General features: G+C 35.4%; 1 protein-coding gene across 5 annotated transcripts in view; it reads left to right on the forward strand.

Annotated features, from left to right (window-relative positions):
• The window catches only part of KLHL32 (kelch like family member 32), a 307,584-nt gene that overhangs the window by 87,841 nt on the left and 204,909 nt on the right, over nt 1-14,834 (forward strand). For 4 of the 5 annotated variants that reach the window (XM_074187203.1, XM_074187201.1, XM_074187197.1 and 1 more), the window contains exon 2: nt 8,044-8,131. The exons of the other annotated variant lie outside the window; for it this stretch is intronic. In XM_074187203.1, the coding sequence (XP_074043304.1) occupies nt 8,109-8,131 (23 nt within the window). In that variant the 5' untranslated portion in view covers nt 8,044-8,108. The remainder of the gene's footprint in view (nt 1-8,043; nt 8,132-14,834) is intronic. 5 annotated transcript variants of the gene reach the window in all.

The raw sequence follows: 14,834 nt of genomic DNA on the forward strand, positions 1-14,834 counted from the left end.
TATCATGGCAGATGGACTTGTGAGAGTTAATAAAACTGTAAGCTCTACCAAATTATCCAAGATCATAACAGAGAGTACCCATTAGAGAAGGAAATTGCAGCCCTCTTTAGCATCTTTTCCAAGAAAACCCTTTGGATAGTATTAAAATGATAAAAGATATGACATCGAAAGATGAGCCCTTCAGGTCAGGTGTCCAGCACATTACTGGGGAAGAGTGGAGGAACAAGTAGTCCCAAACAGAATAAAGTAGATGGACCAAAGCTGAAAGGAAGCTCAGCTGCAGATGTGTCTGGTGACAAAAGGAATGTTTGATACTGTAAAGATCAGTATTTAATAGGATCCTGGAAGCAAGGGTAAGCTAGATGTGGTCAAATGGGAAATAGAAAGATTAAACATTAACATCTTTGGTGTCAGTGAACTTAAATATGTACAGGAAAGGTGAATTCAATTGAGGTAATCATTACTTATTCTAGTGTGGACAAAAATCTTTTAGAAGAAATGGAGTGGCTTTCTTTGTCGATAAAAGGGTAAGAAAAACACTGCTGAAACTGGAAAACTCAATAGTGGCCACTGGTTTGGAGAAGATCAATTTAAATTCTAATTCTAAAAAAAGGAAAATGCCAAAGATTTTCAAATTACTAAATAACTGTACTCATTTCATATCTCTGCAAGGTTATGTTAAGTTTCTGCAAGTGAACCATCAGCAGCATCTGAACTGAGAAATGCCAAAACTTCAGGTTAGATTTCAGAAGGGCAGAGGAACAAGAGATCAAATTGCCAACATGTGATGGACTATTGAGAAAGCAAGGGAATTCCAGAAACCCAAGAAAAACATTTATTTCTCCTTTATTGATTTTGTTAAAGTACTTTGACTATGTGAATCCCAACAAATTCTGGTAAATCCTCAGAGGTGGGATTACCATATCATCTTGTCTCCAGAGGAATCTGATACTAGTCAAGTTAGATTCAAACATGGATCAGTTGATTATCATCTTTTATTAGCTTGTTAAATACTAGATTTGGCAAATCAAAAGCAGGAATAAAGATTACCATGAGAATTCCAACTATCTCAGATATGTAGATAATACCTCTCTGATGGCAGAATATGAAGAATTAAGGATTCTTATGATAGGGGTTAAAAGAGGAGAGTGTAAAAGCTAGTTCAAAGCTTAACATCAAAATAAAAAAGATCTTGGCAACTGGTCCCATCACTTCCTGGTAGAAAAGAGGGAGAAGAAATGGAAGCAGTGTCAAATTTCATATTCTTGGGTTCAAAGATCGCTGCAAACAATACTGCAGCCATGAAATTGAAAGATGCTTGCACCTTGGAAGAAAAGCAATGGCAAATCTGTACAATATAATCAAAAGCAGAGATATCCCTGTGCCCACTGTAAAGTCAAAGCTATGATTTTTTAGTAGTAATATATGTGAGTATTTGACTAAAAGGAAAACTGAGTGCTGAAGAATCACTTCTTTCAAATAATAGTGCTAGAGAAGATTTTTAAGAGTCCCCTGGACAAAAAGGAGATTAAATCAGGAAATACTTAAATTAATTAAGACTACTCATTGAAAGGACAAATATTAAAGCTGAGGTTTAAATACTCTGGTCTTATAATGAGAATAAAGTATTCCTGGGAAACAACCCTGATGTTGGGAAAGATTGACAGCAAAAGAAGGGGTAGCAGAAGATGAGATGAATATATGGTGTCATGCAAGTAATGAACATGAGTTTGGACAGACTTTGGGAGATAGTAGAGAACTGAAGTCTTGTCATGAAGAGTCAGATACTACTGAATGTCTGAACAGCAACACACAAAGGGGAGCTGAAAAGGTTGGGGGGGGTTTTGGGTTGAAGATATATTCCATGGTGGAGTATGACTTGGAAGTCTGGATATCAGACAGGACTGGGAGGAAAATTGGAGCTGGCACCAGGACCATCCACAAAATGATAGATACCAGGAGGAACTTACCAGGGGGAGAAGAGAGAGGATATCGTGGAGGGATTTATCTCAGCTCAAGACGTCTGCAGTAATCGATTAGTGAGATGTTCTAGGGAGAAGAGGTCTTAGGGCTGAGGAATATTCCAGAATGAGAGTCAGGAACAGAGATGTGAGGTTTTTTTTTTTTTTTTTCAAAACAAATGGAGTTAAATGGCTTGCCCAAGGCCACACAACTAGGTAATTATTAAGTGTCTGAGGCCGGATTTGAACTGAGGTTCTCCTGACTCCAGGGCTGGTGCTCTATCCACTGTGTCATCTAGCCACCCAGAGGTGTGGTTTTGAAATGAAACTCAGGAACAGAGCTGAGAAGACCTTGATCCCAAGAGGACATCGGAGGTGAATAAGTTCACTGGTGGAGAACGTTGATTTTTTTCATCAGGATTATTTTTTTAAAAGAATTGAAAGATGTTTTTTCGTCTCTTCCTCCATTTTCACTTTTAAAAATATTTATTAAAAGTGATAAATCTCTTAGAGGAATACAGCAAAAGTTCTAAATGATGTAAAAATAAAAGATCAATTGAAAATACATTTTTTAAAAAGGGTGTAATTTTAGTCGTTACAAACAATGAAGTTTGTAAATTTAAAAGACTGATAGCTATACAGTTGATAAGCCATTTTAATGAAGTTTTTAAAAAAATGCATTTTTATGTAACGAACTTAAAATTTATTTATCTCCTTGACAGGTTACACTAATTTGTATCAGTAAATTGTGTTGAAAAGCATAACATGTACTGATTCCCCTTTTCTTCCCCAGATCTTCCATGAAGATTTGTTTACATAGAATGAGAAAAAATATAATGCTATAAAGATTTATGTATTTACAATCAACATAGTAAAATCATACAAATGAAGAAATGAAGATTTGGAGATAAGTAGCTGTATCTGCTTATTTTTCCTCTTTAGTATATATGTTGTAATATTACAGCAAATAAGGTGGCACAGTGAAGTGAGCACTGTTAGGAAAACCTGATTTCAAATCTGGCCTCAGACATCTACCAGCTGTGGATACTGGGCAAATCACTTAATCTAGTTTGCCTCAACTTCCTTATCTGTCAAATGATCTGGAGAAGAAAATGACAAACAACTCTAGTATCTTTGCCAAGGCAAGCCCATATGGAATCATGAAGATTTGGATATCACTTCAAAATCTGAATAACAGTTACTACCCATAATTACACTATAGCATATGCAAAATGAATTACATGATGTTCAGTATTCCTCAACTCTAAAATTTGGAGATTTTTGTGAGTACCACACAACTCTATATGGTCTGTTTTGTTTTTGTTTTTATTTTTGTTTTGCTTTGTTTTTTGGTTTTTGGAGGGCAATGAGTGACCCAAAGTCATTCAGCTAGGTAACTATTAAGTGTCTGAGGCCGGATTTGAACTCAAGTCTTCTTGACTCCAGGGCTGGTGCTCTAACTACCATGCCACTAGCTGCCCTTCCATATGGTCTTAAAGGTCCCCCCTTTTTAAAATAAAGCAATATGAGGGGTGGCTAGGTGGTGCAGTGGATAGAGCACTGGCCTTGGAGTCAGGAGTACCTAAGTTCAAATCCGGCCTCAGACACTTAATAATTACCTAGCCGCGTGGCCTTGGGCAAGCCACTTAACCCCATTGTCTTGAAAAAAAATCTAAAAAATAAAAATAAAGCAATATGTAAAGAATGAAAATTCTGTGTTTGACAATGAAAACATTAAGATTCTGTCAAGATGTAGTGTTTATAGCTTTTCTCCTAACCTTAATTTTAGAGGAAATTCAAAAAATTATTTTCCTTACATAACTTTCTGCCAAAGTAAAATATGAATTAAAGAAAAGGAGTTCCTTTTGATGGTGAGGTTCTCCAAAATTCTCCTCATTGCAAATGACATTGCAGAAATTGCGTTTTGCCCCAGAGCACTTTAGAGTGTATTCAGTGAAAAGATTATTCACAATGGAAAAATAAAGTGGATAGAAAACAAAATCATTACATAAATTATGACATGTGATTTTAAAAGGTAATAAGTTGCATTAGTAGTTAGCACAGTGCATATAATGCTTGCGTCATAGATTTTCTGAACGAAAAGTTCCAGGTACATTTTGAGACTCTTCTATTCAAACTTCTGGATTATTATTTGTGTCAATACCTGAAAGACTTGCAAGGGTTCCTACTGGTTCCCCTTGCAGTGAATGAAGTTTATAAAATTTAAAGATCCATTGACACATAATTGACAAAATATTCTAATGGAGTTTTTTAGGAAAATATATTTTTATGAAGAATACTTCAGAAATATTTATCTTCTTGTCAGATTATAGAGATTTATATTAGTAAATGGGGTGAAAGAGTTCATATTATAGACAGATCATAACATGTACTGATTCCCTACTGGACTTACTTTTTCTTTCTTTTGGACTTAAACCTCCTTACTTTTCACTCAGGCTTATTAAGTCAGAAAGTTTAATATATATGTATACACAAATATTTTTCTGCAGCAAGGCCTCATTTGCCTCCACTGGAAAATCATGCCATTCATCTCTGCAGTCTCTCTGACTTGCAATCTTGTACTTCAGAACAGGGGTTAGGGATGGGGCAGCAGGTTGCTTCTCCCTGTTGCTCTCCGTTCTCCACCTCCTGTAATTCTCCTCAGCTCCTGATGGATGGTGATTGTCAGTCATCTCAGACACTACCAGCTACATTTCTTCTTCCCATGGTTCAGCCCCAGCATCACCATCCTCTGCAATTCTCCCTCCTGTAGGGAAGGTCTTTACTGATGGCCACAGTACTGAAACTCCCACAGATAATATTTGTAGACTTCACCAGGGGACTCCTGCCCCTTGAACCTTTGTTTCTTAGGGAATGATCACCTTCTAACCCTTTGCCTTGCTTGAATTTGTAGTTTTAAAAAAACATACCTCAGAACCAGTTTCAGTGCCAGAGCACCTTCATCTTTTGAACAGTCCCTACATTCACATCTAGATTTTTCATTATGTTTTTGAAATATTCTCTTCTTGGTGTTTTAAATCTGTTTCTTAATTTAACCTTTAACTTCATGGAGTTTGATGGCGCTTTCCAGAACCATTCATCCAGGTGAGGCCTGCCCCACTTGCACCAGCATTCAGTGTTTTGTCTCAGTGGGATCATCCTCTCTTTCTTGCCTCAGTTATTCCTCCTTCCTCAGCCTTTTTCTTGATGGGGGGCCAGATTCTTCACATTTCTCTGTGACTGCTTCCTAAAAATCTGTAGAATGTAAAGGTGTGAGACCTTTGAAGAATGCACTGCTACAAAGGAGAAGATTTGTAATCCTTGCTACTTTTATATCATGGACAAGTGTTGCAGATTGATAAATTTAGTCAATCCCAGAATTGAGTAATAGAAGGATATTGGGGTAGAAAATTGCACAATCTGTCATTACCAAAACCCATCTTAAACATCACTGTTCTCTCATGATATTATTATGACTGTGAATCATGAAATTCCATACTGACAGAAGAATTAAAATTTCTACTAAGGGCAATGGAAGAAGATGGGTAGAGTCTTTACAGGCTTTGGCATGTTCTGATTCCCTGAAGCAGATTTACACAGACTGACACGGTTTCTCTTGTAATCCCTTGCATACAACTTTATATTCACTAAATAATATTTTTCATACCTGTCTGGGACAAAGTAGAAGAATTAGAAGTTTTAAAGAATGTAATTAATTTTGTCCCTGATTACTCATGTCACTTGTGTGTCACTGTTCATTGGGAAATCAAGGTGAGGAAAATCTCAAAGATGAATGTAAGTTTTCAAGGAGAGTGACTAGACCAGGTCCTGGCTGATTTTTTGAATAACTTCTCTTTTAGAATTAAACAGTGAAGGGGGGGTGGGAGAAGGTGACTCATTTATGTTGGAACATATGGACACAGTTATTTAATATCTAACAATTTCATAAACTTTTCTTCATGTTATTATGCATTTCTCTTTCGTGTCTTTTGTATGTTCTATGATATTTTCAATTTTAATTTTTCTATAGTTTGATGAGTCTCTGTATTTGCTAACCCCTTCCAGGTATTAAATTTTCTGGACACAATTTCACTTTTCTATGGAAATCATTCAGCTAAGATGAGGGATAATTTTAAAATTCAGCTCAGCCATTTTCACATTTGAGAAGGAAATAATAAAGTCCTAAAAGAGGAAGGAACTAGCCTTTGTCTGCAGAATTAGAGGTTTTGACTTAACTTCCTGTCTTTCAAATTCTATGTTACTATGAATCCATTTTTTTTAAAAAGCACAACATTTATTTAAGTGCCTGTGTAAGGTACTAAGCTAGATTAAGGGAACTTGTGTAAAATAGAGACCTGATATTAAAGAGCTTTCAATCTAATGTAGATGAGTGTTAGGAAGATGTGCCCAAATAACAGAAATAAAGATAAAACTATATTAAGTACAAAAAGAGGGTATGTAGAATGAGAGCAAGGGTTGTTTTGTTTTTGTCTTTGAATCTCCAATATCTAGTGTTGTGTGCCGGCTAAGTACTTAATAAATTAAATCAAATTGAGAGATTTGAGGAAAATGATGTCAGAAATTTGAGGAGAGAGAATCTTGGAGACATCGGGTAGAACCGCAAGGAGTAGTTGACACATAAACTAGGGTTTGAAGGAAGAGAGGATTTGATTAAATGGAAATGGGAAAATGGATGAAGTACTTTTGAGGAATGGAAGATAATATTGGTGAACATAAGAATTAGGTGAATGCAGATGATAATGAGGATGGAGAAGCATCTTGATGTGATTAGAATGTCCAGTGTCTATTATTAGACTGGATATGTAGTTGAAGCAATATTGTTGAGGATTTTAATGCCAAGATTAATGTATTCAATATTGAGTAGAACTTGGGATTAGATGATTTCTGTATAGTGAAGGAAAGGGAAGAGTCAAAAACACTCCTGTGCTATGAATTATGTTATTATCAGGGGAAATGTAGAGAGAAAGGTGGAGGTAGGTTGATTATTTTGTGGGAAGATAAAGCTTATTTATAGATATATTGCTTGAGGTATAAGTTAATAAAATATAATAAGTTAATAAGTTAATAAAAATCATTTACACACACACACATGTATAATGTGCCATGTACTCCTTTGCTGATCACTGTGGAGTACAAATGTAGTTAAGACAGATCATTCCTGTCCTCAAGGACCTTATTTTTTTTTACAATGTAATTATATTTCATCTTTATTTTTGCTTATTAATTTTTTTTTATTACTATATACTTAGAGTTTCTGGAAACATGTTTTTTTGGCAAGGAAATAGGGTTAAGTGACTTGCCCAAGGTCACACAGCTAGGCAATTATTGTCTGAGTTCAGATTTGAACTCAGGTCCTCCTGACTCCATGGCTGATGCCATACACAATGTGCCATCTAGCTGCCCCTCAGGACCTTATGTTTTGATAAGAAGAACAGCACAAAAGATGAGCAACCATGGAAAAGTGAGAGGAGAGGAGAGCTTTAAAGAGTATATGAGAGGTAATGTGACTTGGAGATGACTAGGAAGTGGTGGAGTGGGTCAGGGACAGGGTCAGATAAGGTAGAAGTTCTTCAATCAAAGCTTGGGTCCCAAGGGTAGGAGTCTTAATTCAGGTGAAAGGAAGCATGTGGGTGGAGATGTTCAGAAGGCTATTGGAAATAAGAGATGGATAATCAGTTTCTATAGTCTTATGTTTTTGGGAACAAATATTTTTTTTGCCTTTGCTTGGTGGGTTCCCTGCCCCTCCTTTCTTGGCTCAGCATGATCTTCAAGATGTTTTCTTAGATTCATAGGTTGTTAGAACTATTTAGACTCATATAGTCCAACCCCTTTCACAATGCAGAGGAGGAAATTTCTCTGAAGTTCCAAGAATGTGCAAAATTATAGATCCTTAACACTTATTAAAGTAGCCTAATAGTTGGAACATTTGCCTTACCAGATGTACGTTATAATACTCAGTGAACCCCTTTGAGATTCTTAGGATTACCACGACTCATGAAAATTCAGAATGCAGTTGTATTTTTAGATTAATACATTTTTCCTTCTCCTTTTTTTTGTTCAGCTGGAATGCTTGCTAATTCCTCCAAAGGGTTTTAAAGCAGAGTCACAGGAGCAGAAAATTTCAGAATGCCATCTGAGAGGTGCCTCAGGTATAGTGCTGAATTTTCTTTGAGAGTATCATGTCCACTTAGTGTGAAGCTTTACTGAAACATAAACCAGCTTCACTAGTTAGACCTTTTGTTAATCTAATGTAGCACAAGGACTGAATGTTTTGGCCTTTTCTGTGTTGTTGATAGCCATTCCTTCTTTTCAAAGAATTTTTTTAGACTCTTCTTCATTTTCTTTCTTCTAAGAGTTTAAATGCCATTATCAGATGTGACTTGAAAATAATGTGACTGACGTTTAAACATACTCTTCAGGACTTCAAGATATCTGTAATTTATTGTTATGGGTAATCCCTCTTTTGTACCTTAGTAGCTTGTTTCTGTGAGTTGTCATATCAGGTAGTATTTGAGGGTCTAGACATATAGAAGCAAGAAATTTAAATTGTCTTGGCTCTGTCATTTGAACAGCTTCTCAGCCTTAACTTTGACAGCCCTTGGCTGGCTACTAGGCTTATGCCAGAAGCATAACTTGAGCAAGAACTTGAGATAGGGCCTGATAGAGCTTGAACATTATTGACAAAAGCCTTTAACAGCCTATGGTCACCTGAATACCAGGAAAAGGCATCTGAGAACTTTAGTGGAAGATTTTGCCATGTGCTAGGGGTTATAGAGTCAAGTGGGTGCTTATTATTTCTTTGAAACTCCTTCAGAAGACTCCACATTTATTCTTTTTTTTAGGTTTTTGCAAGGCAAATGGGGTTAAGTGGTTTGCCCAAAGCCACACAGCTAGGTAATTATTAAGTGTCTGAGGCTGTATTTGAACTCAGGCACTCCTGACTCCAGGGCCAGTGCTCTATCCACTGCACCACCTAGTCACCCCCCACATTAATTCTTAAAATACTATTGTTGCTCAGAGCATTTTTAAAATTGTATTTTTGGATTTCCTCAATAATAAGCAGCCTTTATCTTTTAGCCAAAGCACTAAGTCTAGTGATCAGTCAGTCAACAATTTATTGATTGCTTACTGTGGGCTACCATGAGGTATGTGCTGCCAATATAAAAGTGAAAGTTAAAACACCTCAATGAACTTCTGTTCAAATGTGCTAACATATGTAAAGAACTTTTTAAATCCTTGAGCAGTATATAAATGCTATTATTACTATTATTATTGGTTTTTATTATTCTAGTTGATAAACAACTATATATGTATTTCTTTAATTTTTACAATATAAAATATACAATTCCATGATAATATATACAATATTACAATATACAAGTATAAGATTTGAGCTTTGCAGAGCTTTGCAGAAGTGTCTAATTATCTATATTCACACAAATATGCCCAGAATAAATATGAGTTAATTTTTTTGGGGGGGTGGGAGGAACTAGCCATTTGGGGGAATCGGAAATGGTCTCACATAAGCTTTGAAGGAAACTAGGCATTCTTAGAGGTGAGAGGAAAGAGGGAGTGCATTCTAAATGTAGTGGACAAGACTGTTTAAAGTCTTCCAGAGATGGAAGATGGGCTGCAATGGATGGGAGATTAGTTTGGCTAGACTGAAGAAGATGTGGAGAGTATAAGCTGGAATAGGAGGCTTGTCAGGCCAAGAAGGGTTTGAAACAGCAAACAGAGGAGTCTGCATTTATTACTTTAGGTAATAGGGCATCACTGGCTTTTATTGAGCAGGTGAGTAATTTAGTTAGACTTGTAATTTAGGAGTTCTATGGTAGCAGCTGTGTGGAGGATGGCCTGGGAGGAGAAAGACTTGAAGCAGGGAGATCAGTTAGGAGGCTGTAATAGAAGCAAGAGAGCCAGAACGCGATGATGAGGTAGTCACGTTAAATTGAGAGAAGAGGACAGATGTGAGAGATGGAGGCATCAGCAGGAATTTTGCAAATGATTTATAAATCTCAGGTGAGGGAAAGTGGAAAGTTGAGGATAGTGCTGCTGTTGCCAACCTGGATGGTAGTGCCTTTGACATAAATAAAGAAAGATGTGTTTATGGAGAAAGGATATTGAATTCTGTCATTGAATGTTGAGTTTGAAAGGCCTGGGAGACATTCTTTTACAAAAGCCCAATAGACAGGATTTCAGGAGAGAAAGCAGAACTGAATACATAGATCATTAAATTGAGAAATCACCAAGCATTTAAGGGCTGAGGATACAAAGAAAAGGGAAAGTGCTGCCCTTGCTCTCAAAAGCTCTTACATTCTAATGGAGAAGATAACATGTAAATATTTATGTACTTAGAAGACAGAGACAGAGTAAATGGAAAGTACTGTCAAGGGGAACACATCAGCAGCAGAGGAGATGTGTATTTATCCACATATAATATACATATTATTAATATATATATAATATATTAAAAAACAGATACAAGTAATTTGGGGGAGAGAAAAATTAGCAGTTGCAGATGGACCAGACAAAGAATTCACAGATGCTTGAACTGAATATAAAAGTTTTCTGAGAGGTGGAGATTTTAGAAGGGATTATATCCAACCAGGGGAATAGCCAATGTAGGAGCATATAGATAAGAGATAAGGTGTTGTGTATGAAGAAGAGGAAAAAGGCCAGGATGTGTGAATGGGAAATAGGAGTAGAAGGGTAGATCTGAGGGTCTTCTGAATAGAGATAACTAATAGAACCATGAGGTAATGAGATGAAAAAGAAAGAGAATGTAGAGGTTCCAGAGGAACCTCCATAGAGGTTCCAGAATAGAAGTTTGTTATATATGGATTGGAATAAGGAGGGAGATAATGAAGGATTGTACTTCATTTGGTCCAAATGAGATATGATAGTAAATAAGGCGATAAGTAAGGAGATGAGAATTTCTTTTGTATTTCATCACCTAGTTGGAAAATAGTTTGGAAGGTGATTCCTAAAATGTTTTGAGAAACAAATAGCAACATCAGAATGTGTTTATAACCTGTCCTTGAAGTATGGTTTCTATTTGAATTTTTTGATATGGTTGGTTTTAAAAGTCAGTTCCCTTTTGGGGTCACCCTTTATAGTTCTAATTCTTTATCTACCTTGAGACTTGAGTCCATCATTTCTTACTTATGCACTAGTTATATGTTGTGTATTCTTCCTATTTGAATTATCCTATATTTTACTGTTTGTTGCCAAGTAGCATTTAACTTTGTAGGTTATTTTGGAATGTAGTTTGTAAGAAATATTCTCTCAGAAAATAAAGTTGAGTTCTATTATAAGAGCCTTTTAACAACCTGCCAACTAAGATGAATAAATTTCTTTTAACATTCATGCATTTCATTTGTATGAAAACCTCTTGAGAAAAGTAGAGGAAGAAGGGCCCTCTCTGGTTTATCATACCAGAAGGCAGAATTGAGATAATCATGAATAATCTTATTACTATTAAATTCTTGAAAAGCTGGATGAAACTATTTGAAGAAATCTGTATCGACACTATCCATTTTTCCTTTTTTTTTAAAAAAAATGTAGAACAAAGTGTTTATGAAAAGTATGGATTTTTAATGGTACTTGGTCTTTTTTGATATGCAAATATCTCATCCAGCTATTGATCCTCTTATTTGAAAACTAGTTGCCCAAAATGACTATTTTTGCATGTATGTTTTTGTATATTTAAATACTAAGTAAGTGTGGGTATAGAAGTTGACATGAATTTTAAAATAAAATGCTGTTGAGTGTGCAGATATTTGAAAATGTGCAGCTGTTTAAGAAATTTGCATCTTTAAAAAGGAGCTGAGCATGCACCAAATTTATTCTGTGAAAATGAGTCTTTGGGTGCTATAGAAAACTCATAGAGAAATGTGTTCCTTATTAAAAACTGTTACATTGATTAAAGTCAAACTAACAGAAGTAGAAATGATATAAAACTTCTCTATAACATTATTTATCTATACCCTTCTCTGACCCATGTGTTTTTTCTGTAGTTAAACTAAGTTAACTCTGAGCTTATCATATGTTGATGAGATGTGCCCCTAATCTTAGGGCAGTGAGGGTAGAGTACTATTGTTGGACAGGTTTGATGGCTCCAAATCTTCTGTTTTAGAGACTTTTACAATTGCATTGTTGACAAAAATGAAGGTAGCTTCTATTCTCATGAGACTTTTGAAGCTGATTTGGAAGGCTCACCCTAACCAAAGGAGGATCGCTTCTGGACTAGACCTGTATATCTATTTTAATGTAACAGTTTTTCTTTAGTGGGGAATCACCTGCTTGGATAAGGGATGAAGTATAACTTTGCTATTCCTCAGGAAATCTTGCCTTCTTTTAGTTATAGTCATAGCTAGGGTGAAGTTCTCAGGACGTTACCACCAAATACCAAAATTAAGAAGGTATAAACTTTTAACACATGAACTCTGGCAGGATGGAAGGTAAAGTAGTTAATAATTCCTCCAACTTTCCAACAAAATTGCTTTAATTTCTTCTTATATTATGTTCAAATAGAATTCCAAGATTGACTTACGTACTCAAACTCCTTGCTTTGCCTCAACTATGATTTTCTTACCTAGACTGCCAAAATTGTCAGTAATAGCTCTGCTCAAACTACACTACTAAAGCACAGTCTCTGGAGGATTCTTTTTTTCTTATTTCTTCACTTTCTTCATCCTCAAGAATTAGAGAGAATGCTAACAGAGAGTAAGTTTTAGAAAATTTACTTGAGTATTTGTGGTCTCCATTGCTACAGAGGCCATACCAAGTAGACCATGATCCAAGAAAGAAGGCATCAGGGACAAATATGATTCCAAGGGATGTCTTGAAGCAAGTAGGAGTTTGGCTAGCTCTCCTAATTTAGAAATAGTCTTACTTGTAATTTCTATTTACATGTTGCTCACGTATTATTAGTGACTGTTTACATTGAATGGAATTTCATATCTTTGTTCAGTGGCCATGAATGCATATGGGCTATTCCAATGAAATTCTTCTGGAAATTTTAAGCTGGATGCTGTGGTGGAAAAATGACAATAATAATGATTTTAAGCCCTTTATTTCTTGCCAAATGTCAGAAGATTTATCTATTTTTAATAGCTTGTAGCATATTGCTTCCAAAATATTTATGAACTTGTACCAAATGTGTTAAATAATGTGTGATTTTTTAAAAAAAAGTGTATGTTTAGAAACTGAGCTGAAGTAATCATGTTAAATTTTGTAACAATAAATTTATTGCAGCCCTGAGCCCTTTATTCTTTGCCAAATTTCCACTTACAGCTGCTTTTTCCTGGCAAGATTTAAACCCTGTCAATAGAAGTCTGTAATGCAAATACTGATTCAGTCTTAATAATAAGGATATAAATTGTGCTGCTATATTAGGGAAATGAGAAAGCAAACATTAGAAGGTAATTATTGTGATACATTCATCCTCTCTGCTACAAGTCAAGTTTCAAAATATACTTAGCATTTAAGATGACATAAATGGAGAGAAAAGAAATTCTGGAATTTCCAAATTTAAAAATTTTAAAGTTCAGTGATCAGAAATCCTCCTTTCCCTCAGAAGTCTTCAGTAAGAAGCCAAATAATTTTGTGGCATAAATATTATTTTTTGTTGTCTCATAATTATATTTTCTATATAATTTAGTAAAATAATTGTGTATAAATTGAATGTACTATGAAAATAAAGATTGATAAAGTTTTTTATGTTTCTTAATCTCAGAATTCAAAATCTTGGTAACAAGACATTTATTTTGTATATCCAAGTGCATATGTTTTATCAGAGAAAGGGAAATTAAAGTGTTGTATTTTGTGACACATGTTTCTAAAAATGTTCAACTATTTTTATCTGATCTTTCTTTTTGATATAATTCATTAACATATTTTGTTCTTAATTTGCCTACATTTTCCATTAAATATCAGGCTCCCTTTGCAAAGAGCCACCCCACTTCTGAAAAAGAATAATATAGAAAAGAAAAATGCAATCCAGCAAAAATCAACTAACATAGCAACCAAGTTCAATATCAGATAACAGGGAATTATATGTAGGAAAGAATAGTAAATGCCTGATGTGTTCAGTATTTTCTTCATTCTTTTTGAGAGGATATTAAAGGACTCTCATGAAACCTTCATTAGCCAATATAAAAAAGTATTGGATTTGGATTTGGAGTTAACAGATAGTTTAAATTCTGACTCTGCTTCAGATTATTTTTGTGATCTTGGACAAGCCACTTACCTTCCTTGGCTTCAGTTTCCTTCTCTGAAAAATTCATGGTTTGCACTAAATGCACCCTAAGGTTTCTTCCAGCTTTACAGGCTGACTGACTCTAAGACAATTTTCTGCTGTGGTTCTTTTTTATTTTTTTTATTTATTTTTTATTGAGGTCACAGAGGGGGAAAAAAGTTATAAAAATAATAACAAAAAAAATCTACCGGGGTGGCTAGGTGGTGTAGTGGATAAAGCACTGGCCCTGGAGTCAGGAGTACCTGGGTTCAAATCCGGTCTCAGACACTTAATAATTACCTAGCTGTGTGGCCTTGGGCAAACCACTTAATCCTGTTTGCCTTACAAAAAAAAAAAACTTAAAAAAATCTACCTTCTAGGAACTTTTTTTTTCTCAGCAGATTCATGATTTCACAGATATAGGTGCAGAATGGTGCCTGTCATTGAATGAAACCCATCCATCCATCCCCGTAAGGGAGTGTCCTGATGGGCTGTTTTTTGCCTCTCTGTATCCTTAGTGATTAGCATCATATCATATGACATTGACAAATATGGTACACTTAATAATGCCTGTTTAAGCAGTTAAGTTGCACAGTGGAAAAAGAGCACTGGCC

Source organism: Macrotis lagotis, chromosome 5 (genome assembly GCF_037893015.1).
Source record: "Macrotis lagotis isolate mMagLag1 chromosome 5, bilby.v1.9.chrom.fasta, whole genome shotgun sequence".
In the NCBI taxonomy this organism is placed as follows: Eukaryota; Metazoa; Chordata; class Mammalia; order Peramelemorphia; family Peramelidae; genus Macrotis; species Macrotis lagotis.